Source organism: Ornithorhynchus anatinus, unplaced genomic scaffold, assembly GCF_004115215.2.
Source record: "Ornithorhynchus anatinus isolate Pmale09 unplaced genomic scaffold, mOrnAna1.pri.v4 scaffold_264_arrow_ctg1, whole genome shotgun sequence".
NCBI lineage: Eukaryota > Metazoa > Chordata > Mammalia > Monotremata > Ornithorhynchidae > Ornithorhynchus > Ornithorhynchus anatinus.
This window is the reverse complement of record NW_024396743.1, coordinates 1189928-1216257: the sequence shown is the minus strand read 5'-3', so window position 1 is coordinate 1216257 and position 26330 is coordinate 1189928. Positions and strand designations below refer to the sequence as shown.

The 26330-nt window shown below is 61.2% G+C and overlaps 1 protein-coding gene across 1 annotated transcript; it reads left to right on the top strand.

Annotated features, from left to right (window-relative positions):
* Nucleotides 1-1403: 1403 nt before the first annotated feature.
* On the top strand, nucleotides 1404-26330 carry UBE2O (ubiquitin conjugating enzyme E2 O). Its single transcript, XM_029057089.2, has 18 exons — nucleotides 1404-1744; nucleotides 16557-16616; nucleotides 16762-16872; nucleotides 17073-17170; nucleotides 17600-17663; nucleotides 17997-18140; nucleotides 18348-18457; nucleotides 18546-18696; nucleotides 18920-19398; nucleotides 19614-19768; nucleotides 19988-20100; nucleotides 20187-20318; nucleotides 20786-20875; nucleotides 22283-23003; nucleotides 23299-23435; nucleotides 23567-23770; nucleotides 23884-23941; nucleotides 24199-26330. The coding sequence occupies exons 1-18, from the start codon at nucleotides 1433-1435 to the stop codon at nucleotides 24810-24812; spliced, it is 3753 nt and encodes a 1250-aa protein (XP_028912922.1). The 5' UTR covers nucleotides 1404-1432; the 3' UTR covers nucleotides 24813-26330.

Below are 26330 nucleotides of genomic sequence, written 5' to 3'. Positions count from 1 at the left end.
TCTGGAAAATGGGGATGAAGACTGTGAGCCTCACGGGGGACCACCTGATGCCCAAACTGTACATTCCAAGTGCCTAATACAGTGCTCTGCACCTAGTAGGTGCTCAATAAATACGACTGAATGAATGACCCTGTATCTTCCCCAGCGCTTAATAGATTGCTTTGCACTTAGTAAGTGCTCAATAAATACGATCGAATGACTGACCCTGTATCTCCCCAGCACTTCACAGACTGCTCTGCACCTAATAAGCGCTTAATATATATGATTGAATTAATGAATGAATGACCCTGTATCTCCCCCAGTGCTTAGTTCAGTGCTCTGCACCTAGTAAGTGCTCAATAAATACGATTGAAGGAATGAATGACTGACCCTGTATCACCCCCAGCACTTAATACAGTGCTCTGCACCTAGTAAGCGTTCAATAAATACGATTGAATGGACGAATGACCCCTGTATCTCCCCCAGCGCTTAGTCCAGTGCTCTGCACCTAGTAAGCGTTCAATAAATACGACTGAATGAATGACCCTGTATCTCCCCCAGTGCTTAGTCCAGTGCTCTGCCCCTAGTAAGCGCTCAATAAATACGATTGAAAGAATGAATGACCCTGTAACTCCCCCAGCGCTCAGTCCAGTGCTCTGCACCTAGTAAGCGCTCAGTAAATACAATTGAAGGAATGAATGAATGATCCTGTATCTTCTATCCTGTATCTTCCTGTAGAAGCAGCTTGGCTCAGTGGAAAGAGCCCGGGCTTGGGAGTCAGAGGTCATGAGTTCGAATCCCAGCTCTGCCACGTGTCAGCTGTGTGACTGTGGGCAAGTCACTTCTCTGTGCCTCGGTTCCCTCATCTGTAAAATGGGGATTAACCGTGAGCCTCACGTGGGACACGTGGGATTCCCCTGTATCTCCCCCAGCGCTTAGAACAGTGCTCGGCACATAGGAAGCGCTTAACAAATACCAACATTAATCTCCCCCATGGCTTAATACAGTGTCCTGCGCCTAGTAAGCCCTCAATAAATCCGATTGAAGGAAGGAATGAATATCAAGGAGGGCATTTATTTGGCGGTTATTTTTATTATCAGTCTCCCAGGCGTTTAGTACAGAGCTCGGCCGCTCCATCAAGACTGACTGACTGACTGACTGACTGACAGGTAGAGGGAGGGAGGGAGGGAGAGACTGCGCCTGCGCCTGCGCGCGCGCCAGGGAGCGCGACCGCGCCTGCGCGCTGCAGGCCGCATCTCCCCCGCAGCCCCCGGCGCCGCCTTTACGGCCCGCCGTGGCGACGGCGCTCCTAGCGACGGGCTCCGCCTCCCCGCCGCCGCCGACGTCGACGGCGTCACGTCGGGCCACGTCACCGCGTCGCCCCCTCCCCTCCCCTCCCCCCTCGGCCGCCGCCGCCGCCGCCCCCGCCGCCCGTGACTCTCGCCGAGCAGCCATGGCGGATCCCGCAGCGCCCGCGCCCGCCGCCCCGGCCCCCGGCCCGCCGTCGGCCGCCGGCTCGCAGCGCCTGCTGTTCTCCCACGACCTGGTGTCGGGCCGCTACCGCGGCTCGGTGCGCTTCGGGCTGGTGCGCCTCATCCACGGCGAGGACTCGGACTCGGAGGGCGAGGAGGGGCGCGGCAGCTCGGGGGGCTCCGAGTCCGGAGGGCCCGGCCACGAGGAGGGCCGCGCCAGCCCCCTGCGCCGCGGATACGTGCGCGTCCAGTGGTACCCGGAGGGCGTCAAGCAGCACGTCAAGGAGACCAAGGTGAGGCGGGGGGGGGGGGGGGGGGGGAGGGCCGGGACGACCGCCATGGCGGAGGCCTCGAAGGGAGAGGAGGCCCGGGACCGGCCCCGACAACCCGCCGGGCCCAAATCCGCCTTGCCCAAACCGGGCCGCGAGGCGCTCTGGGAAATAAAGCCATTCGGAGCCAGAGTGTGGGCAATAGCGACCGCCCCAATCAGAAGAAGAAGGAGGAGGGTGGTGACGATAATAGGACCATCAGAACACGTTGATGTGGAAGGAGAAACCTTGGGTCATGGCGGGGGAGCAGGACCGGCTTCCCCGAGGGCTTCTGGGAATGGTGCCCCGGTCGGGGGGACCGCAGGACGGTCATTCATTCCCTAGTATTTATTGAGCGCCTACTATGTGCGGAGTCTTGGACTGAGCGCTTGGAATGGACGACTCGGCTATTACCGAGAGAAGGAGCGGGGCTCGGTGGAAAGAACACGGGGTGGGGAGGGAGAGGTCGTGGGTTCCAATCCCGGCTCTGCCCCTTGTCAGCTGGGTGGCTGTGGGCAGGTCGCTTCTCGGGGCCTCAGTGACCTCATCTGGAAAACGGGGGTGGGAGCCTCATGGGGGACCGCCTGATGACCCTGGGTGTCCCCCAGCGCTTAGGACAGTGCTCTGAACATAGTAAGCGCTTAGCAAATACCAACATAATAATATAGACGTATAGATATCAACATATATATATATATATATATAAGGCAGTTTGTCCTGGGACCGGAGTGACAGTTGGGCCCGAGCCGAGCTGGGGTTTGGGAAGACACCGGCGAGACCGGAGAGGCCGCAACCTGCCACGAACCAAGGCGACCAACCCGTTCTCAAGGGGCCGCGGGGCCCAGAGCTGTGTCCTGACCCAGTCTGGCGCAAGGGTAGCGATGAGCTGCGATTTATCTGCAGTTTATTTTAGCCTCTGGCTCCCCTCCTGGACTGTCGGCTCCCCGAAGGCGGGGATGAGAACCGCCGGGCCTCTCCCCAGCGCTTAGCGCCGCGCTCTGCGCCCGGTAAACCCTCAGCTTCTGGAGGGCCGGAATCGCCTCTGCTAAGTCTGTTGCCCCCCTTCCCACCCGGGCGCTCACTACGCCCCACTGCACGGCAATCCGAACGACTGGTAAATTCGGCCGCTTTAAACAGCCGAGGGGCCTTGGGCCTGGAAATCAGAGAGCCCAAACCCAACGGATTAGGTGCGCCTGGGCTTGTTTTTCTGAGTGTGACCTCGTATCGGGGCTGCACATGCACAGACACACCCGTCTCCCCCTCCTCCACTCCCTCCCTGCAACCAGGGCTCCCCCCAGAACCGGTGTGCAATGAGGGGGGGATAAGGGTTGCAAGCGGGGGCGGGGGGCGTTGGGAAGTGTGACCTCTGGGAAGGGTCACTTCCTGAGGTGGCCTTCCCCGGGATGGAAGACAAAAGGGTCGGGAAAGGAGGATCGCTGCTGGCCGTGTTTACAAAGGATGGCGGTGGGCTTGGGGGAAGGCCCCGGTTCGGGCCCTCAGCAGAGGCAGCGGGGGAAGATCCATTTTCTAGTGTGATGCCAGTGTCTTTCTCTCCCTCTCATGTGCGGGCACTCAGGCGCGTGCACACACGCTCCCGCGCATACAAAAATCCACCTCCTGCTCCTTCCCCCCACCAGCCCTCCCCCCCCCGGAGAAATGCAGATGGTCCGAGAGCCCCTCAGACGACGAAAGCAAATTAAAGTCCGTCGGAGATTCTAGCCGGGGAAACGCGGCGCGTGGCTCTGCGTCCATAAACCATCATTATCGTGATTACCGTCATCATGGTCCTTGGTGGGGGAGGGGGCGTTGTTTATAATGGTGGCAAAGATGGGGACTGTGTCAGGGGTTAAACCCCAGCTGGGATCCGCCCGGTTGTCTGAACTGGGGCCACTTGCCGTTTTTGCGGCCTTAAGAGGCTCGCGGAGTCAGGGCGACGGAGGCGACTTGCGTTTCGCCTCCTGACGGACAAACAACAAGGTCACAGATGCCGAGACCCTGGAAGACCCTGCCCCCCTGCCAGGGCCGGGGCGGTGGGTGCGTTGGTCAGCTGCTGGGTCCCCGGGGCCTGGGCAAACTGTATTCTGCTCATCTTGGCCCTGGTGATTAACTTTGTTTACAGATTGCCCCCCCCCACCCCCCAACTCCTCCCCTTCCTCCCGAGGATCCCTGTGACAGAGACTCTGATGGCCGGCTTCCTTCGGAAGATGGCTAAGCCCCCAGATGGGCCCAAGGAATCCCCCTCCCAGCCTCGGGGAAGACTGAACGGGGTGGGCTCCCTGCTGAGCTTAAAAAATGTATTTTTGGGGGGAGGAGGGGGTCAGCCCTTTGCTCTTTCCCTGGCAGTCCAGGACCAAAGAAAGAGGGGATCCATGCAAGGGCCGGTGGGTGGGAGTTAGTCCAGGGTTGAGGAACTATAGCATCTCAAAAAACAGCCCTTTAAGCTGGCTAATTTTACACCCAATCCAGGGACACCAGACTTGAAGCCCGCCCCCTCCAATCTCTGCAACTCGGTCTCAGTTGTATTTACTGAGCGCTTACTGTGTACGGGGCGCTGTAGTGTTTGGGAGAGTATAATATAACAATAAGCTGACATTCTCTGCCCACAATGATCTTACAGTCTAGAGGGGAATAATAATACCTGGGTTTCTCTTTGGTTCTTTTATTACCAAAGCACCTTATTGTAGTTATTTTTATTTACCCCCCACAGCACCCCTGCGAGGTAGGGTTCGGGTATCCTCGTCCCCAGTTTACAACTGGGGAAACTGTGGCACGGGCCGGGCACATGACTTGCCCAAGGCCACGCGGGAGTCGGTTGGCAGAGCCGGGACTAGAACCCGGGACCTCCGACTTCCAGGCCCGCAGCTCTCCCACTACGCTGCGCTGCCTCGGCGGGCGGTGAGGCCGGAAGTAGCACCTACTGTGTAGCACCTACTCCCCGCTCCCCCCGGGGAGTTGGGCCAGCCGGCCCGAAGGTGCCCGGTGTGGGGGGATCCACCCAGCCGCACCGGCGGAGAAGCAGGTGCTGAGGTCTGCCCTTCTCTCCGGGCAGAGAAGGGAGAAGGTCTCGCTCGAGCTAGTCGGCCCCCAGCGGGAGCTGAGTGCTGTGCTAAGCGCTTGGGAGAGGACACCTGAAGCAAGAGGCACCTGGTTCAGTTCGGCGTCTGGCCGGTCACTCAGCTCTCTCCCTCCTCCGCTTCTTGGGGTGGGGCCCAGCCCCTTCCTACCCCCCACCACATACACACATCACCCCCTCAGCTGGCTACTGCATTAACCGTAAGCTCCTCGAGGGAAGGGATCCAGTCTACCCGCCATCTTGTGCTCTCCCAAGAGCCCAGTACAGAGCTTGGCGCACAGTAAGAGCTCAATAAATACCACTGATTGGTGGATTGATTTTTTTTTTTTTCCCTTCTCCATCCCCATTGCCCCTGAGGTCTTGGGGAGAATCCAAGAAGTCTACTATCCCCAAAGCCCTCTGGAGCCTGGCCGGGAATTGAAACACTTAGCGATCGCTTCTGCAGCCCATCAGCTACTCCAAGGAGCCCCGCTGCAAGCAAGAGCTGCAGCCGGATAATGTGCAAGTTCAAGTCAATAGTATTGACTGTGTGCAGAGCCCTGTGCTAAGCACTTGGGTGAACCCAGTGGAGTTTAGTCAAGGGCAGTAGGGGGAGAAGGTTTTGATCCCTGCCCCCAAGGAACTTTCGATGTAATGGAGGAAAAGGAGGCAAAATAATTTATGGGAGAGAGAGACTGGAGTGTTGTCTCTGCAGAGAGGCAAGTGTTAATTTTTTTTTTTTTATGGTGTTAGTTAAGCCCTTAGTGTGTGCCAAGACTGTTCTATGCCCTGGAGTAGGTACAAGTTAATCAGGTTGGACACAGTCCCTGTCCCACATGGGGCTCACAGTCTAAGAGGGAGAACAGGTATTGATTTCCCATTTTACAGTTGAGGAAACTGAGGCTCAGAGGAATGAAGCGACTAATCCCAGCGCTGCTGATTGTTTGCTCTGTGACCTTGGGCAAATCACTTAACTCTTCCGTGCCTCAGTTCTCCTGTTCTTGCTCCTAATTAGACCGTGATCAGCTTGTATCTACCCCAGTGTTGTGAACAGTATTTGACACATAGTAAGCACATAACAAGTACTATATTTTTTTTTAAAAAGTGGTCGTGCCAGGAGGAGGACCCAGGAGCTCTGCCTCCTAGGCCCCGGCTGTTTCTCGTAGGCGGAGTCTGGTAGCCACTTTGGGAAGCAGTTCCCTGGGTGGCTGGGACTGCCTCCCTGGGGTGAGAGTTCAGCAGGTGCGGCCCGGGAAGAGGAAGTGAATCAGGGAAGGCACCCCTCCCCAGGAGAAGGGGGATTTTAGGATGGCTCGGAAGGTGGGGCTCACAGGGGTCCTAAAATGAGTCTAGGGCATGAGCAAGAGGTCAGACAGGAGCAAGAAGAATGACGCCCAGTGACTAGGTGAGACGCAGCAGGCCTATTGGGAAGAGCACGGGCCTGGGACTCAGAGGCCCTGGGTTCAAATTCCAGCTCTGTCACTTGTATGCTGTGTGACCTTTCAGTCGTGTTTATTGAGCACTTATTGTGAGCAGAGCAGTGGACTAAGCGCTTGGAAAGCACAGTTCGGCAACAGATAGTGACAGTCCCTACCCAACAACGGGCTCGCAGTCTAGAAGGGGGAGAAAGACAGCAAAACAAACAGAGAGGCATCAATAGCATCAGAAGAGATAAATAGAATTATAGATATATACGCATCATTAATACAATTAATAGAATAGTAAATATGCACGTATATACACAAGTGCTGTGGGGAGGACCTTGGGCAAGTCACTTCACTTCTCCGTGCCTCAGTTACCTCATTTATAAAATGAGTAATCTGTAAAATGGGGGTTGAGACTTTGAGACCCGTGTGGGACAGGGATTGTGTCCCACCTGATTAGCTTCTATCTACCCCAGCGCTTACTACAATGCCTGGCTCATTGTAAGCGCTTAAAAATAACCGTAAAAAAAAAAAGCCAAGGCCGAGGGCAGCTTGCAGCGTGGCCTAGTTGTAAGAGCCTGTGGGAGGGAGTCGGAGATCTGGGTTCTAATTCTGGCTCTGCAACTTGTCTTTCCTGGGTGACCCTGAGCATGTCACCTAACTTCTCTGGGCCTCAGTTTCCTCATCTGTATTGTGGGGGTGAAATACTTGTCCTCTCTCCCTTCTCGGGCCGTGTCCGAACCGATAGTCCCAAATCTGCTCCGGGGCTCAGCACAGTGCTTGGCACCTGTAGGATGGGATCACCAGATGCCACGTCGTTCTTGTTGTTATTTCCGTCCACAGGTTCCGAGGGCGGCGCTGCTCACCCTCGTTCGGCTTTTACATTGGGCTCGAGCGGCTCTCGCTCCTGGGGGGTGAGGGGCTTGCTGGAGGGGAGCCGGGGAGGGTCCCACCTGGGGCTTTTCCTGCCCAAACCGGCAGGGACCGGGAAGTCCCTCTTCCAGGCTGTAATTACGGGGCGTCCACACCTGCGGGGGCGGATTCCGCAGTGAAGGCTTCTGGGTTTATTTTTGGCTCCTAGTTCGCCCGCGGTTCCCGGAGGGAAGCGATTTGGATGGCAACGTCTCGGTGGCCGCAGGCCTTAAAAGCCCCCTCCCCCCGCCCCCCCCCCCCGCGACTGCAGGTGCCGGCCCCATTAGAAGCAGTCTGTGTCGGTGATGTCATGGGCGGGAGTCACGGAAGGTTCACCGAGAAGCCGGGATAAATGCTCTAATTGCGCCGTGCCCTGACGCGATTGACGCTGGGGAACAGCCCGAGCTGGGGCTTCTCGTCGTGTCCTCGTTCCCCCCCCCTTTCCTGGGACCCCAGACCCTGGTGACGTGGCCACCCTACTGAGCCTGACTAGGGCCAGAGGCCCTTGGCTGATCTTGGAGGTTCCCCCTCCAACCTTGGGACTCAGTTTCCTTCCATGCCTCGTACATAACAAGCGCTTATCGAATACCACATTAAAAAAAAAAAGGAGGGGGAGGAGAGCAGGGGCAGGAAATGTGTCCATTTGTCCCGGCAGGCTGGGGACAGGGGAGAGGAGAGACCGGGTCCCCTGACCGGCTTCTCAGGACGACCGGGAGCATCCATTTCAGCGAGGCCCGGGACGGTGTCTCAGGCAAATGGCTCCCCCCGGGAAACGCGCCGGGTGCCAAAGGGTCCCGTGCCAAGGCGGCACAGGAGGGCCCGGCTGGGGAACCGGTAGCCACGGGCAACCAGGCCAGGTGGTTCCACGCCCCGCTTTAATAGCACACCGTGCTTTTCGCCCAGTCCCGCCGACTCCTTTCCTGTGCCGTTTGAGAAGTCGTTGGAGAGGAAGCCCAGGTAGGGGAATCCGGTGGTCGGCCTCGGATCCAGGAAAGCGCCTCTGCGAAGTTTTTTCTGGCCGGCAGGCGGTGAGACTCCGCCAGTCCTAATCGACGCCGCCCCAGGCTCGGCCGTGAAACCCGCTCACCCCTGAGGCCGCCCGAGAGGAGACCCCGGCAGGCCGTGCTCAGGGACTCTCCCAACTGCTTAGTACAGTGCTCTGCGCTCAGCGCTCAAGAACTATCGACTGCCGAAAGTGCTTTCAGGCACAAACGCAGAGCTCGGAAAGATGAGGAGAGGAATGAGTCTAGGAGGCCGAAGCGGCAAAGGGCCCCAGAGCCGGGGGTCGGAGGCGGGAGCCCTCGCGGCAGCCAGGACCCAAGAAGGAGAGGCTCAATCAGGGAAGGCCTCCTGGAGGAGGTGGGGATTCGAAGATGGAGAGGGCCAGGGGGTTAGCGGCCATGAGCTGGGGAGGGAGTTCCGGGTGGGAGAGAGATCCCTAGCAGGGGGTCGGAGGGCAGGGAGCCAAGGGATGCCTTGGTTGTTTTTTGAAGAAAAAGGAGGCAGGAGAGGGGGCCCTCCCCGCTTCTAAGCAGGGATCTTGGAAGCTGCAGGGCTGCAAAACGAGTCCGGCGACGAGTGTGGGAGCCATAAGCCCTCGAGAGACCCAAGCAGGCACTTCAGGGGCTCCTGGGCCAGAACGGGAGAGGCGGGACAAAGCAGGCCCCTCCCTGGGAGGTCTCAGCAGGAGGAGGGCAGATACACCTCCTGCGGGGGTCTGTGTCTTCCCCCCCACCAATGAGGGAGGGCAGCGAGGAGTTTCCATGGCAGGATTCCCCCTTGGGGCCGGACCGCCGGGCCTCGGATACGATGGGCAGCACCTGCTTGGTTTTTGGGACCCTCTGGTCATCCCCCCGCCACATCCCGCTTCAGGCGAGGACCGGGAACTGCAGCTCTCACTCGGGCCTTCTTGGGCTCACTGGTCTGGGCAGCTGGGGAGGAGAGCTGGAGGGGTCGGGCAAGCCGGTCTCCTGGCTGGTTGCCGGCCTGGGCAGCGGGCCACTGCGAGGCCTGGCCCTGAGTGGCTGGCAAGTGCTGCAGGGCCCGAGCTTTCTCTCTCTCTCCCCAGCTCCCGGGACCTCCCCTGCCCCGTTAGCCATTGGCCTTGTCGGCCCACCCCGAGTGCTCTCCGCCAGGACACCCCGCCTGGACGGGCCACCTGAACCACCGGCCCCCGTGCTAGCCAGCAGGGCGGGAAGGCCAGTTGCAGCGGGCTCCCTCGGGGGCAGATAATTATGGCATTTGTTAAGGGCTTTCTATGTTCCAGGCACTGTACTAAGCGCTGGGGTAGGTACAAGCAAATCGGGTGGGACACAGACCCTGTCTCACATGGGGCTCCTGGTCTTAATCCCCATTTTACAAATGAGGGAACTGAGGCCCAGAGAAGTGAACTGCCTTGCCCAAGGTCACACAGCAGACAAGTGGCGGAGCCGGGATTAGAACCTAGCTCCTTCTGACTCCCAGGCCTGGGCTCTAGCCAGTAGGCCTCGCTGCTGTGGTCCGGGGCTTGAGGCCCCCGGAGGCCCCCAGACCCTTTCCTGGCTCGCCTTCTGCCCAGGGGTTGTCTGGGGGCAGAGCAGGCCGCACTAAGCAAACTCATTTTCCAGGTAATGGGGGTGGGAGGTGGGGGGGGTGTTTTGCAGGGAACGTGGCTATCGATCAGTGGTTGGTTCTAGGCCCGGGAAGCGCGGGCTCCGGAGAACTGCAGCCGGGCTCCGGGGAGCTGCAGCTGAAACTGGCCCAGAGAGGAATCGGGGAGCCACGGCGGCAGGGGGTGTGAGGAGGGATCAGGAAGGGGGATGGCATTCTGCTCTGGGAATCGGAGTTCGTTTGTACGGGGAACTCTGAGGAGAGGCGCAAAACCGACTGAGGGACCGGGATTGTGGCGGGATCAGGAAGCGGGCAGGGATCGGGAGCTCTCCCTTCCCCAGGCAGCTCCCTTTTGGGGCAGAGGAAGTGGCAGGTGGGGCCTCCATCTCAGGCCCGCTTGTCCCCTTCTCCTGGGGGCCGGACTGGGGAGAGCCATCCTGGGCCAGCCCCCTTGGGGGCTTCCTGTCCCCACGGAAGGAAGGACCCCTGGGGTTGGGGTGGCACCAGGTGCCAGGTCAGACCCTGGCGGTCACCATTCAGGGAGAGCCCTCACTTCGGGGGGAGCTACTGGGCCGGTGAGGGGGTCTCCAGCGATGAGCCATGTTTAGGCTTCAGTTTCCCCTGGGTGGTTTTCCCGCCGGTCTTCTGCCTCCATGTTCTCACAGGTGCATCTGGTTTTCCTGGTTCGATAGAAACAGCCATTAAGGAAGTCTTTGGGGAGGAAGGCCTAGTGGGGAGAGTCCTGGTGGGGATGGAAAAAGAGGACCCGAACCTCCCCACCCCCCCACCCCCAAGCCTTCTGGGTGACCTGGAGCCAGTCATTTGACCTCTCTAGGCCTCCATTTGCTCATCTGTTAAATGGGGCTAAGACATACCTCAGTAATATTTATTGTTCATTTACTATGTTCAGAGCACTGTACTGAATGCTTAGCAGACACGTTCCCTGTCAGTACGAACTTGTAGAAGGGGAGACACATTAATATGAATACGTATTTTATAATACATAATTTAAAGTTATGTACATAATTCAAGTGAGGTAGCACCCTCTCAGGCGCCACGCTCCATATGGGCCCGGGTCCAATAATAATGATAATAACTGTGGTATTTCTTAAGGCTTACTATGTGTCAAGCACTGTTCTGAGCGCTGGGGTAGATAGAAGATAATCGTATTGGACACAGTTCCTGCCCCTCTTGGGGCTCCCGGTCTAAGTAGGAGGGAGAATAGCAGTCGAATCCCCATATCGCAGGTGAGGAAACTGAGTAATTTGCCCAAGGTCACACACAGGCTGGCGGTGGAGCTGGGTTGAGAATCCAGGTCCTCCCATCTCCCAGGCCCATGCTCTTTCCACTAGGCCACGCTGCCTCCGATCTCCGGATCCGCTGTCTGCTCAGTGCTTGCACAGAATAAGCGCTTCATCATGACCCTAACTAGTGCCCCAGATGCATTTTTAAAAAAAGAACCAATGTTCTCTCAGGCCGGGCGCCGGGCAAGACCCAGCGTTTCTCTGGGAGCTTTAAGCCGGTCAGGCAGCCTGGCAGATTCATTCAGACCCCGAGAAAACCCACTCCATTTAGATTATCCACTTGGGCCCTCCACATGGAGCAATTATCCAGTTGATTTACACCATCTGCATCGTTATCTTTATTGACCCTCTCTGAAAGCATCACCTCGCTCTCTGATGACCCAGAGGCACTGTTTGATGTGGAAGTGGTATTTATTGAGCGTTTACTATGCGCAGAACTAAGCTCTGGCATTGTACAATGCGGCAGAATTAGCTGATACGTTCAGTGCTTACTCTGTTTAAGTGCTTACTCTGTGCCAGGCACTGTACTGAGCGCTGAGGTAGAGATAGCTAATCAGGTTGGACGGGGTTCACCTCCTACCTGGGGCTCCCAGTCTTAATCCACGTTTTATAGATGAGGTAACTTGAGGCCCAGAGAAGTGAAGTGATTTGCCCAAGGTGACATAGCAGACAAGCGGCGGAGCAGGGATTAGAACCCAGGTCTTTCTGACTCCCATGTCCGGGCTCTAGCCACTAGGCCATGCTGCTTACCGTGGCCAGGCAAGCCCTCCCCTCTGCTTCCAGTGGCTGACCTTGGTTTCCCATCTCTATCCTGGTGGGAAAATTCCTCTTGGAGGGTCAGGGTTGGACCCACCGGGGAAGCTGAGTCTGGGGGCCAGGGGTGGCTCCCTCCCTTGTGGTAGGAGAGCTGGGGTGACCCTCCCGGAGCATGGCCCAAGGGACAGTTGTGGGGGAGCCTGTGGACCTGCCCGTGGACCTGCCCGTGTCCCAGGCCCCGCCTTCTGGCAGCTGCAGGGCTGTGTAAACAGACCAGAGGCCGCTCAGATTTCAGGGCAGCCTCGCTTCCCGCCCACCGGGACCCCCTCCGACGCCTCCGCGAGGCGGCCCAGAGCCCCGGCAGCCCCCAGCCCTGTAACTTCACCCCTGTTGCCCCCGAGGAGGGCTCCGCCTCCCCTTGGGCAGGGGGCAGGGCACCCTGGCACAGCCTGGAGGGCTCAGATTTCTCCAGGAGCAAGTCAGAGGCGGAGTGGGCGCCTTGGTGTCTCACTGGAACGCAGCGGTAAAACTGAGAGGAGGCAGGCGGGGGGGCGGTCCGTTCTCTTCTCTCTGACCCCCGAGCCACCGTGGCCACGTCCCCCGGGTCCCAGCCCGACCCACCAGAGGGAACGCGGGGACAGGAAGACCCACCCGGGCACTCCTTCCTCTGGGTTTTCTGTGCCTGTAGGGTGGCATTTTGGGGCACAGGAGCCCAGGACTTCACCCAGCCAGACCCTTTAAAAATAAGTATAATAATAATCATAATAATAATAGCGGCGTTTGTTAAGGGCTGGCCGTGGGCCAAGCACTGTGCTGAGCTCCTGTTAGACACAGGATCATCAGGTTGGATACGGTCCCTGTCTCACACAGGATTCCCCAGTACAAGAGCGAGGGAGAACAGGTATGGTGGTGGTGATGATGGTATTTAAGTGCTTACTATGTGTCAAGCACTAGGGTAGATACAAGGTAATCAGGTTATCCCACGTGGGGCTCACAGTCTTAATCCCCATTTTACAGACGAAACTGAGGCATAGAGAAGTGAAGTGACTTGCCAAAATCACACAGCTAATAAGTGGCTGAGCCAGGGTCAGAACCCACGAGCTCCAACTCCCAAGCCCAGGCTCTTGTCACTAAGTCATGCTGCTTTGACCCCCATTTTACAGATGAGGAAACTGAAGCCCAGAGAAGTGAGGTGACTGCCCCTAGGTCACTTGGCGGACAAGTGGAGGAGCCAGGGTTGGAACCCAGGTGTCCAGGCTCCCGGGCCCACACCCTTTCCACAGGCCCCCTGCTTCTCCCCGACCCACGGCGCTGCGTCAGGTCAAGTCAGGCCACCTCTCCAACCATCCCAGCACCCCGTCTCCGTTATGATTTCCAAGAATTCACGGGGTTTGAGTGCCTCCAGTCAGTCAGTGGTATTTACTGAATGTTTATCCTTTGCAGAGCGCCGTACCGAGCACTTGGGAGAGGACAGTACAACAGAGGTTTTGGGGATTTTTGTTTTAAATGGTATTGGTTAAGCACTTACTCCATGCCAGGCCCTGTAGCAAGCGCTGGGGTAGATTCAAACTAATCAGGTTGGACACAGTCCATGTCCCATTTGGGGCTCACAGTCTTATCCCCCATTTTCAAATGAGGTCACTGAGGCCAGGTGAAGTGACTTGTCCAGGGCCACCCAGCAGACCAGCGGCAGAGCCGATGTTAGAATCTCCTGGCTCCCGGGCCTGTGCTCTGTCCACTAGGCCACACTGCTTCTCGGTAAACAAGAAGCTGACAGTCTACACAGTCTGAGCGTGCCAAGCACAGTGCTGAACACCGGGATGGATCCAGGATAATCAGATCGGTCCCAGTCCCCATCTGCCCTGGAGTGCTCAGTCTACCAGAGGAACCCCAGTGCTCTTCACGCAGTAAGCGCTCAGTCAGTACCACTGATTGGTCGATTGAACCAGTGCAATAGTTGTTACTAATATCACTATTATTATTATGCACTTACTCTGTGCCAAGCCCCAAATTAAACCCTGGAGTAGGTAGAAGAAAATGAGGTCGGAGACAGTCCCTGCCTAACGTGGGGCTCCCAGTCTAAGAAGGAGGGAGAATGCAAGCTGACTACCCATTATGCAGATGAAGAAACTGAGACATGGAGAGGAAAAGTGACTTGCCCAAGGCTCTCCCCACTGGGCCTCGCTGCCACTTCTCCATTCCCCGCCGACAGCATAGCATCTTCTAGTAATGCGGCAGCGGCCCAGCCGTCCGCCCGTCCATCGGTCCTCTAGCCCCAGCCTGTCAGCTGGGCTGGCCAGGACTCTCAAGTCTGCTTTTTGTGGGTGCCCTCCCCCCTCACCTCCATCCATGCCCAGGTGTGGCCCTGGACCCCCGGCTAATCAATCAGTCCATCTATCCATCCATCAGTGTCTCCATGCCTCTCCCCACAGGAGCTCACAGGATCTATGCCTGACCCCCATACCTCAGGGACCGGCTCTCTCCAGGCATTGGGAAACGGGTGATCAGTACGGGGCTCTGAGATGAAGCCCCCCAGCCCGTAGAATGCAGCCCCTCCCACCTCCTCGCCCCCTTAATCGTGGGCCTGATGTGCACTGCACCAGCCGGTTTCCATAGCAACCCAGAGGTGCCACAGCCCGCTGAAGTCTACAACAGGGTGGTGGGTTCGGGTGGAGGGGGGCACTCCTCCTGAGCCTTGGGGAGGAGACAGACCCACCCTTCTCGTCCCAGAAGACCCCCCCACACACACACACGCACACACCCCCGGCCCGGGGCTGGCACCAGCCGGACCCAGGGGAGCGGGGAGAAGGATGGCGACCCCAGCCAGGACTTCCGGAAACCCCCCTCAATGCCCCACAGCGGTGTGTCCCACACCAGGGAAGCTGAATGAATGCTCCCGCTCCTCTCTGCTTCATTGAAGGGGTGGGATCAGGGACCCGAGGCCAGAGCGGGTCACCCCCGGATCAGTGTTGGGGGAGCAGGGTCCGGGAGAGGAGCAGATTGGCTCCTCTCCCTCCCCCCACTACATTCTGGGAAGTGCCTGCTCTCACTGTAACCGTTGTCAGAGATGCTAACCTGCTGTTTCTAGACCAGCTTCAAGCTGGTCCCCGCAACCTGTTCCCTTCCCACTCCCAGGAAGAACCGGTAAATGCGTGGTCTTGGCCAACAACTCCGGGGCAGTTGGGTCCCACTGACCCTCCCGGCCCCTCCGGCTTGTCTGCTGCCTGGCATGGAGGTGCTCGGTGCCAGGGCGGATCTTTGAAGTTGGTGACCAACAGGGATGAGGCCGGTGCTTTCTCTGTGCTTGGGGGGGCCTGCAGTGGCCTCTCCCTGCTAGCCGAGGGACAGCTTGAGGGAAGGTCAGTGGGGCCGAACAGGAATTGGGGGCCAGCGCTGCTCCCCTCCTTCCCCCCCCTCCCCACCTCCTGGGCCAAAAGTTCTTCCCCAGGCCGGGGGTCAGAGCAGAGCAGGCCGCAGCCTTGGGACTCGGGTGAGGAGCTGCGGCCAGGCCGAGCAGGCTTTTTCTTCCTGCGGGCTGGAAGGCTTCTGCAGGTGCCTGTAGAGTCAATGGGGCCGAGTGGGTCTAACAGCATCCGGACCTCAGTTCCTTCATCTGTAAAATGGGGATTAAGACTGTGAGCCCCCTGGGGGACAGGGACTGCATCCAACCTGATTACCGTGTACCTCCCCCAGTGCTTAGAACAGTGCTTGGCACATATTAAGCGCATAACAAGTACCATAATTATCATTCTCTGGACCTCAGTTACCTCATCTGAAAATGGGGATTAAGATGGTGAGCCCCATGGGAGAGGACAGTGTCCGACTTGGTTAGCTTGGGTCTCCTCCAGCGCTTAGTACAGTACCGGGCACATGATAAGCACTTAACAGATACCATTAAAAAAAAGAAGGTGGCATTCCCATGCTGTTTCCAGGTCATCAGAAGTTGGGGTGGCAAGGCCAGGCCCATCTGAGGGAAGGGATCGGGACCTGGGTGGGGGACTGGAGGGCTGGTGTTGGCAAGGAGTCGAGAGCCGCCGGGCCCGTGGACGGTGCTGTCGGTGCTCCTCCCTGGCAAGCCAACGGGGCCAGAGGGAGCAAACAGAACCCCGCACCGGCTTCCTCCGAGATAAGGGGCCGGGCACCAATGCCAGTGGCTGGTGGGAAGCGATAGCTCGGTCGAGAATCCCTGGGCCCAGGCGATTACCGATGGTTCAAGACCGGATGGGACGGCTCTTGTTTGTGTCTCCCTGATGCTCAGCACAGCGTTCAGCACACAGTCAGTGCGCAGAAGACACCAATCGGTGGATCAGTGTAGTGTCGGCCTGGTCCCCGGGGTTAAAATGGGAACTTTATAATAGTAATCATAATAATTGTGGTTATTTGTTAAGCGTTTACTATGTGCCAAGCATTGTACTAAGTACTGGGGTGGAAATAAATGGGGTGGACACAGTCCCTGTCCCCACATCACATGGGGCTCAGAGTCTTAATCCCCATTTTACAAACGAGGTAACTGAAGCCCAGTGAAGTGGCTTGCCAAGGTGACACAGAGGACAAGTGAAAGAGCCTGGATTAGAACCCAGGTCCTTCTGACTCCCAGGCCAAGCTCTATTCAGTAAGCCACACAGCTTCTCAGCAGTTCTGCCGGTTGGGCAAGGGGCAGCCTTTCCAGACCCTGCTGGGGTCTGGGCCAGGCAAGTGTCCCCAGGCTCCGGGTCGAGGGGCTGGCCTCACGCTCGTCCGTGTCTCCCCTCTCTCCGCAGCTGAAGCTGGAGGACCGCTCGGTGGTGCCCCGGGACGTGGTCAGACACATGGGCTCCAGTGTAAGTGCCCCGACTCGATCCCTTAGGTGCCCCCGGGGATGGGGGTTGGGGGGGGGCGGGCATGGGCCCCGGCCCGGCGGGGGCCGGGCAGAGGCGGGCCTTCAGGGCTTGAGCAGGTGTGGGCACGGCCCCCTCCGGCCCCCAGGACAGCCAGTGCGGGACGGTGATTGACGTGAACATCGACTGTGCCGTGAAGCTGGTCGGGACCAACTGCATCCTCTACCCTGTCAACAGCAAGGACCTACAGCACATCTGGGTGAGTCCCCGGCCCGGAGACCCCTCTTGCCCCTCTACTGCTTCCCTGGCCCGGCTCCGGGGCCCCCATCCCCAAGAGTGCTGGGGGCGCCCGCAGCTGGCAACCTCGGCCTGAGGTCAGGAGCCCCAGGTCCAATCCCTCATCCCCTTTCCCCTTTCACCCGCCGTCTGGCCTCTCATCCACACACCCTGTGTCTGCAGCCCTTCATGTACGGGGACTACATCGCCTATGACTGCTGGCTGGGCAAGGTCTACGACCTGAAGAACCAGATCATCTTGAAGTTGTCCAACGGGGCCAGGTAGCACCCACTTTCCCAACGTATTTCTCCCACCCCCCGGCCAGGATGGATAGGAGCTGTAACTGGAGATAGGGCCTGCGGCGGTCTCTCCCCCGGATCCTGGGTCCCAAACCCGGGCCTTATGCTTAGCGGCTCCTGGGCTCCGTTTCAGTGTGGGGAGGCCCCCAGGATTGGCTCTGAAGGCCTCTAGCCAGGGGTCGGTGTCCTGCCTGCTGCACGGCGGCTGTCCGCCCCGCCTTCCCTCACCCCTCCCCGACAGTTTGGGGTGAAGTGTTTTGGGGGGCTCTTTCACGCTGGGGATCTTGACCTGCCTGCCCTCCTCCACTCAGCTGGTGGTCCCCCTCCCTCCAGGACCCCAGGGTTCAGATCCGGGCCTGTGGCCTCAGGGGAGTCAGGCTCCAGTGTGACTATCTGTCTGCCTTCTCCCAGGTGCTCCATGAACACAGAGGATGGAGCAAAGCTGTATGACGTCTGCCCGCACGTCAGCGATTCGGTAACTGCCCCCCTCCGGCGGAGGCTCCTGGGCTGGGGGCTAGGCAGCACCCCGGCATGGGTGACATCGCCCCAGGAGAGTCTGGGAGGCAGACTGGGAGGTGGGGGTCCGGACCTACCTCTGCCCCGGCCCAAGGGACAAGTCACTTTGACGAGTCATGTCACCTGCTGGGCCTCCATCCCCTCATCAGCGCAGTGGGGAGGAGAGCCCTGTCTCCCCTCCCTCCGCAGAGCCCCTTAGTTAGAGGTGGGGGACCGGGTCAGACCCGATGACCCAACCCGGTATCGGTGGGCCCGACGGTGTCCTGACGGCAGCCCCCCTCTTCCTGCCCAGGGCCTCTTCTTCGACGACTCGTACGGCTTCTACCCGGGCCAGGTGCTCATCGGGCCCTCCAAGGTCTTCTCCAGCGTCCAGTGGCTGTCGGGGGTCAAGCCTGTGCTCAGCACTAAGAGCAAGTTCCGGGTCGTGGTGGAGGAGGTGAGGGGGCTGGGGGCTGCAGTGGGGGAGGGAGCGAGCGGCGAGGTCGGGAGACCTGAGCCCAGGTGGGATTCAGCGCTCCCTTTTGTTGGCGCGTGAGGCCCGATCGGGCTCTGGCGGGGCGGACCTTCGCCCTGCCCCTCCCCGCCTCAGGTCCTTGCGGCTTGTGCTGCTCCCCACTCCGTCCCTCCTGCCGTCCCTCCCCAGGTGCAGGTCATGGAGCTCAAGGTCACGTGGATCACAAAAAGTTTCTGCCCCGGGGGCACCGACAGCGTCAGCCCCCCGCCCTCGATCATCACCCAGGAGAATCTTTCCAGGTAAGCAGGGGTCCCCACGGGCTCGGCCAGGGGAGAGGGCCATGCTCTTCGGCGGCCGGTCCTCCAGCCCACCTCTCTCCCTGCCCAGGGTGAAGCGCCTGGGCTGCTTCGACCATGCCCAGCGGCAGCTGGGGGAACGCTGCCTCTACGTGTTTCCGGCCAAGGTGGAGCCAGCGAAAATCACCTGCGAGTGTCCCGAGAGGAACTGTGTCCTGGGAGAGGGCTCTGTGGCAAAGAAGGTGCCGTGGGACCTGGGCTGATTGGGAGATAGAGCGGGCCGGTCCCTGGGAGGGCGGGACACCACTGCCCTGCCGCGTGCTTCCCCCGCCAGGCAGGCCCCCTCGGTGTAGCCTAGGCCCCTGATGACTCGGGTGTCCCTGGAGCAGCCCTTCACCCGCTCCCGGCAGGGTTCCCGGTCCCCTGGCCCCCGCTGACCAGGCCTCTCCCTCCCGATGCTCTCAGGTGAAGCGGCTGCTGAAGAAGCAGATCGTGAAGATCATGTCCTGCTCCCCCGATTCTCCAGCCCCTGGGGACCACCCAGAGGGGTCCGCCAGAGCCCCGGCCGGCCCCCCGGATGCAGCCAAGGGCCCGGTCAGCCCCGCGGAGGCCCAGGAGGTGGGGTCGGGGATGGGGCCCGAGGGGGGATCCGGCGAGGCTGGGGAGCGGCAGCCCTCCTGCCCCCTGAAGGAGGAGACGGGGGCAGCGGCGGCGGCAGAGGAGCGCCAACAGCTCCAGGCGATGGAGCAGGACGCGGACGACGAGGGGGCCGACGACACGGACGACACCAGCTCGGTGACCTCCTCGGCCAGCTCGACGGCGTCTTCCCAGAGCGGCAGCGGCACCGGCCGCAAGAAGAGCACCCCCCTGTCCATCAAGAACCTGAAGCGCAAGCACAAGAAGAAGAAGACCAAGGTCTCCCGGGAGTTCAAGCCCGGGGATAGGTAGGGACGGACCCTGGGGGCGTCCCTCACCCCCTTCCTCCTTTTTCCTCCTCCCTCTCTGACCCCCGTAGAACCGTCCCAAGCCATCAGGAACCCCCTGATCCCCAGACCCAGGGGTTTCCCGCCCCCTCCCCCTCCCCGTCCTCGGCCCCCAAAGCCTGGAAGGCCGTGTACCGTCGTCCCAGGCCCTCTGACGGCCGGATGGGTCCCCGCAGGGTGGCGGTGGAAGTGGTGACCACGATGACGTCGGCCGACGTGATGTGGCAGGACGGCACTGTGGAGTCCAGCATCCGCTCCAATGAGCTCTTCCCCGTGCACCACCTGGACAACAACGAGTTCTGCCCTGGAGACTTCGTAGTGGACAAGAGAGGTGGGGTCCTCCCCCCCCCCCCCCCCCAACTGGACACCACACCTATCCTCCCGACTCAGGGGGAGCGATGAGCGGGGCACTGAGGCTCCTCCCCAGAGCCACAGGTGGCCCCCCGAGGGTGAGGGAGAGGAGGGGCCGGGAGGGGAATGCAGCCGGGAGAGCGGGCGGTGGGCCTCAGACCCCAACCCGTCCTCTGTCCCACCCTCCCGGCGCTGCCAGCCCAGAGTTGCCCGGACCCAGCAGTGTACGGCGTGGTGCAGTCCGGGGACCACATCGGCCGCACCTGCGTGGTCAAGTGGTTCAAGCTGCGGCCGGCCGGGGACGACGTCGAGGTGAGTCCGGGCGGTACCGGTCTCGGGGGCGGGGAGGTACCTTTTGGCTGGACCCCAGTCCCTGACGTGCCACTCTGGGGCTGCAGCTGATCGGGGAAGAGGAGGACGTGAGCGTGTACGACATCGCGGACCACCCCGACTTCCGCTTCCGCACCACCGACATCGTCATCCGCATCGGCAACACCGAGGAGGGGGCCGCCGCCCCCAAGGAGGATGAGGTACGGCGGTCGGCGGAGCGCGGGGCGGATCCGGGCCCGTTCCCTTGAGTCTAACTCTCCGAGCCCGTCACTGGGCCGGGATTGTCCCTATCTGTTGCCGAATTGTCCATTCCGAGCACTTAGTACAGTGCTCTGCACATAGTAAGCGCTCAGTAAATGCTATTGAATGAATTCTGCGGGCCACCCGCCGTCCCCTGGGTTGTCACTAGGTGGCGCCTGCAGATCCAGCCCCCCCACCCCCACCCCCCCAGGGTCCCCCTGGGTGCCCACCTCCGGCCCCTCCCCCTCCGGGCCTTCTGGGGCTCAGTAGTAGCCCGGCCCGGAGGGGCAGCTCTGACCTGGCCCCCCCCCCCACCACTCCCAAGGGTCTCCTCGGTCCCAGCTCCCAACCTCCAGTTCGGGGTCCCCCTCCCCACCTGGCCCCCTCCTCCCCCACGCGGCCCTGACCTGACCCCTGCTCCCCGCAGCCGTCGGTGGGCCAGGTGGCCCGGGTGGACGTGAGCAGTAAGGTGGAGGTGGTGTGGGCCGACAATTCCAAGACCATCATCCTACCCCAGGTGAGCAGCTCGGGTCAGAGCTGGGGAGGGGGATCGCTCGGCCCTGTGGTGCGCCCTTGGGTTCCTGGATAGTAAAGGCAGGAGGCGTGGGGTGGGGGAGAGGAGGTGGAGGGGCGGTGGGGAATCTGTTCCGCCTCTTATCGGATATACCAGGCGTTCGTTCGTTGTTCAGTGGTATTTACCGAGCCCTCACTGTGTGCGGAGCACTGGACTAAGAGCTTGGGAGAGTACTCCAGAACGATAAACGGACACATTCCCTGCCCACCGTGAGCTGACAGTCTAGAAGGCTTCGCCAGCCTGTCAGGTTGGCCCGGTGTCCCCTGACTGTATCTGCACAGCTAGGACAGCCCAGGTATCTGCCCCAAGCCAAGACCCAGGGCGCCCCTTCTCCCACCCCCTAACCACTTCCCCCGGGAGGGCTGGGATGGAGGTGGCGGGGGAGGCCCCGGGCCAGCCTCAGTCGGCCGGGCTGGCCTCCTCGGACCCCTCTCTCCTCTCCTGCCCTTTGACTGCCCACTGCTTCCCCTCTTTCGGGGCCCTGGGCTGCCCGGACACATGCCCCCCTCCCACCTCCCCGGCATGCACGTGATCGTGCGCGTGCACGCACAGACACACACACGTTGGGGGAGAGGGTGGTGTGTGAGGACTGGGGCTGGGTCAGAGGCCGTTGCCTGTTTAACTTGTTACCCCAGCAGCCTGCCCGTTCCCCCTCCCCTCCTCCCCCTCCCCCCAGCTTGGGGAACAGGATGTGTGTCCGAGCAGCCTCCTCCTCCTGTCACGTGGTTCAGCTCCCTGGTGGGTCCCCACAAAGGGCTGCTCTCAGGGCGATAGTGGCCACCGCAGGCCACAGGGTCAGACGATCTGATGTGGGTGGGTTTGAGCGCCCAGGGTTGGGGGTGGGGCGGCTGCCCCTCTGGGCCCCTTGACCCAGTTAAGCGAAGACCAGGGTAGGAAGGGGGAAATGGTGATTTGGGGTGGGGGGAGTCGGGGCCGAGAGCACCGCAGAGCTGCGGGAGGGGGGCGTGACCTAGTGGCTGGTGCACGGGCCTGGGAGTCAGAAGGTCATGGGTTCTAATCCCGGCTCCGCCACTTGTCTGCTGTGTGACCATGGGCAATCACTTTTCTGTGCCTCAGTTCCCCCATCTAGAAAATGGGGATTACGATTGCGAGCCCCATATGGGACGTGCACTGTGTCCAACCTGATTATCTTTTATCTACTCCAGTGTTTAGTACAGTGTCTGCCCCATAATAAGCACTTAACCGATACCATTTTGCAGAGGGGGGTGGCGGGGGTAGGCGGGGTTGGGGAACTGGCTCAGACACCTGAAGTCAGACCCTGGCAGGCCGGGGGTGGCCTGGACCCGTCCTAGTCCCAGGGCCTGACCTCCGCATCCCGCCCCGCCCCAGCACCTGTACAACATCGAATCAGAGATCGAGGAGTCCGACTACGACTCGGTGGACGGCAGCACGAGCGGCGCCTCGTCGGACGAGTGGGAGGACGAGAGCGACAGCTGGGAGACGGACAATGGGCCCATGGAGGACGAGCCGGCCCCCGCCCCCGAGCCGGCCCCCGCCACCGCCCTCCCTGCCGCCCAGGAGGAGGAAGAGGTGGTGGTGGGGGAGGAGGGGGACGGGAGCATGGCGCTGAGCGCCGAGGCGGCGGCGGCCATCCAGGGGGCCGTGGCCCTGGCCGCCCCCGTGGCCGGGCTGATGGAGAAGGCGGGCCGGGAGGGGCCCCCCAAGAGCTTCCGGGAGCTGAAAGAGGCCATCAAGATCCTGGAGAGCCTCAAGAACATGACGGTGGAGCAGCTGCTGACCGGCTCCTCGCCCACCTCGCCCACCGCGGAGCCCGAGAAGCCCACGCGGGAAAAGAGGTTCCTGGACGACATCAAGAAGCTGCAGGAGAACCTGAAGAAGACGCTGGACAACGTGGCCATCGCCGAGGAGGAGAAGATGGAGGCCGCGCCCGAGGCGGAGCGCCGCGAGGAGAAGCCCGAGGCCCAGTCGCCCGTCCGCTCCGAGTGGCCCAGCGAGACGCCCGTGCTCTGCCAGCAGTGTGGGGGCAAGCCCGGGGTCACCTTCACCAGCGCCAAGGGAGAGGTCTTCTCTGTGCTGGAGTCTGCACCCTGTGAGTCCTCCCCCCCCACCCCACTTCTCGTCCCATCGGTCAACCACTGGTATTTATTGAGTGCCTCCTGAGTGCAGAGTTCTGTACTAAGCGCTCAAGAGAGTCCGATACAACTCGTAAGAGCCGATCCCTACCCACGAGGGCCGTAAGTCATCGTGACTTCTTCTCCTCAGCCTCCTCCTTGCCCCACCGGTCCCAAGGGGGAGTCCGCACCCTCAGCAAGTCCGCACCCTCAGCACGGCCTCCCGCTCCCTCCGGGCCAGGCAGCGTTAACCCGCCCCTCTCTCCCCGCCAGTCAACCACTCGTTCAAGAAGATCGAGTTCCAGCCCCCGGAAGCCAAGAAGTTCTTCAGCACCGTGCGGAAGGAGATGGCACTGCTGGCGACCTCGCTGCCCGACGGCATCATGGTCAAGACTTTTGAAGACCGAATGGCGAGTGGGGCAGGATCCTGGGAGGGGCTGCTCACCACCCGCTGGGCCCGGGGTTGGGGTAGGGTCGGGGAGGCAGCCCCGGGCCCATCTCCCAAGGCCAGCCAACGAACGCGCGCACTCTCCTCCTCCAGGACCTCTTCTCGGCCCTGATCAAGGGCCCCACCCGCACCCCCTACGAAGACGGCCTCTTCCTCTTCGACATCCAGCTCCCTAACATCTACCCGGCCGTGCCCCCCCACTTCTGCTACCTCTCCCAGTGCAGCGGGCGGCTCAACCCCAACCTGTACGACAACGGGAAGGTGTGCGTCAGCCTGCTGGGCACCTGGATCGGGAAGGTGAGCGAGGAGGGCCTCCCCCCAAGGCCGGGTGGGCGGTGGAGTGGGCCGTGGGACCGCCCCCTCCCCGCTCCGGCCCCCCGGTTCACGGCCCCGAGTCGCGTGTCTTTCAGGGGACAGAGCGGTGGACCAGTAAGTCCAGCCTTCTGCAGGTGCTGATCTCCATCCAGGGTGAGTGCGGGTCACGGGCTGTGGTCCCGGGGCCGGTCGCCGGGCCTCCGCGGGCCTCGGGAGTCTCTAGGGTTGAGACTCCTCCCCATTCCCCCCGAGAACATGAGCCCAGTGGGGTTGGGGAGCCCCAGGTCCACCCCGACGCTACTTGCGGCTGCTCTTCCCTGGGGCCGCCGGCACCGGGCCGTGCGTCCCGTCGTCCCCCCCGTGACCGGCGGCTCACCGCCGATCCTCCCCGCGCCGCGTGCCGCCCGCAGGCCTGATCCTGGTCAACGAGCCGTACTACAACGAGGCGGGCTTCGACAGCGACCGGGGCCTGCAGGAGGGCTACGAGAACAGCCGCTGCTATAACGAGATGGCGCTGATCCGCGTGGTGCAGTCCATGACGCAGCTGCTGCGCCGCCCGCCCGAGGTCTTCGCCCAGGAGATCCGGCAGCACTTCGGCTCGGCCGGCTGGAGGCTGGTGGGCCGCATCGAGGCCTGGCTGGAGCCGCACTCGCTGCCCGAGTCGGAGCCGGAGGCGGCCGAGCCGGCGGACTCGGGCCAGGATGAGCCCGGGGCGGCCAGGGGGCCCGACGCCCCCCAGGGCTCGGACACGGAGGGCGCGGCCCCCCCCGCGGCCGGCAGGGACCTCACGGAGCAGCCCCCGGCGGAGGCCCCGGACTCGCCCGCCGCGCCGCCCAGCGTCAAACCAAAGAAGCGCCGGAAGAGCTACCGCAGCTTCCTGCCCGAGAAGAGCGGCTACCCCGACGTCGGCTTTCCCCTCTTCCCACTCTCCAAGGGCTTCGTCAAGAGCGTCCGCGGGGTCCTGGCCCAGTTCCGGGCCGCCCTGCTGGAGGCGGGCATCCCCCAGCCCGCGGAGGACAAGTAGCCGCCGCCCCCGCCCAGGACAGACGGACACGGCGGGGAGGGGCCGGGCCTGCTGCCGCCCGCTCGCTCGCTCCCCGCCCCCTCCCTCCCGCCCTCCACCCGGGCCGCCCTCGTCACCGCCGGGACAGCCGGACGCTGAAACGCAAGGAGTCTCCGCGCTCCCCCCGAGCGGGCGGTCCCCCCCCAGCCCGGAGCAGCTGAACCTCTGTGACCACCCCTCCCTCACCCCACCCCCGGCTCCACCCTCCCTTCCCCACCGCCCCCCCGGGCCAACACTGGGGTCCGTCTCAACTGTGGGGGCGGAGGGGACCGGCCCCTTCTGCACCGTGAGGAGGAGGGGAGGGACCACCGGCCTCCCCGGCCCCCACCCGGCTCTTCCTCTCACCCCATTCCTTCGGTGCCTCCCAGCTGCTTGCGCCAAGCCTCAGCTCCTCGGAGTCTGCCCCCCTGCCTGGCTGTTCCCATCTCCCTAGTGTGGGCCCTGCCCTGGGCACCTCCAGCTGCTGTCCCCTTCTCCTCCCCCCCCCAGGTCTGGCTCAGCTGCTGCTCCCAGGCCCCCGGGGAGCAGGGGAGGGTCTCACCCAGCATCCCTGACCGGCAGGCGCCGTCAGCTTGCCGCCGAGGGTGACCAGAAGGCCGGACCCCGGGGGGTGGGGGCGGGGAGCCCAGCTGCTGTCGGTGCCCAGCAGTGGAGAGGGTGGCAGAGGTGGGAGGATGAGACTTCACGGTCCAGCGGGCCCCCACACCCACCCACCCACCGCAGCTGGCCGGCTCCGACTCGCTTCGGGCCCCAGTGCCCCCAGCCGGGGGCCTCTGCTCTCCACCCCCCTCCCCCAACCCCCGTCGGGGTCCAGATCCGGGCAGGGAGAGGGCACGGGAGAGGTGGCGCTCGGCACCGAGCCGCCCCGGAAGCCTCTCCTCCTCGCCGGTGAGCAGTGGAGAACCCCTCCGGGGTGATGAGGCGAGGAGAGCCCCCCAACCCCACCCCCACCCCCACCCCTAGACCCTCACAGAGGTTTACATGTTTTCTAAGCTTTTGATAATGTGAAGCTCCAGGTTAGGAGGTGGCTGGTTGAGCACAGTATGGCGATGTAATTTTTTTGGTGTATGTATGTAATATTTAAGGGTTTAAAAATGAAAAAAAACTAATAAATCTCAAAGGCAAAAAACCTTAAATATTTAGGAGAAAAAAAAAAGAAAAAAAAAAAGCCAAAGCATGATACGTCTTGTTAGCCTTAAGCTGGCTCCACAGCTGTGCCGTTATGACTCGGGCCAGGGGCTGAAGTTTTGCTTCTGTACAGTATTTAAGAGCCCGCGGGACTGACTGGGGTGGGGTCCGGCTTCTAGGAGCACTGTTCATGTGGAGGTGAGACTGCTGAGTTGCTTACGATATCTGTATAAAGTGCTGTGTGACTACATTTTTTTTTTACCTGCATAATATATATATATTTTTTTTTTGTTTGGCTCATTATAATGTACAAAGACAAGGTGACATCATTAAACCTGCCTCTGCCACTCA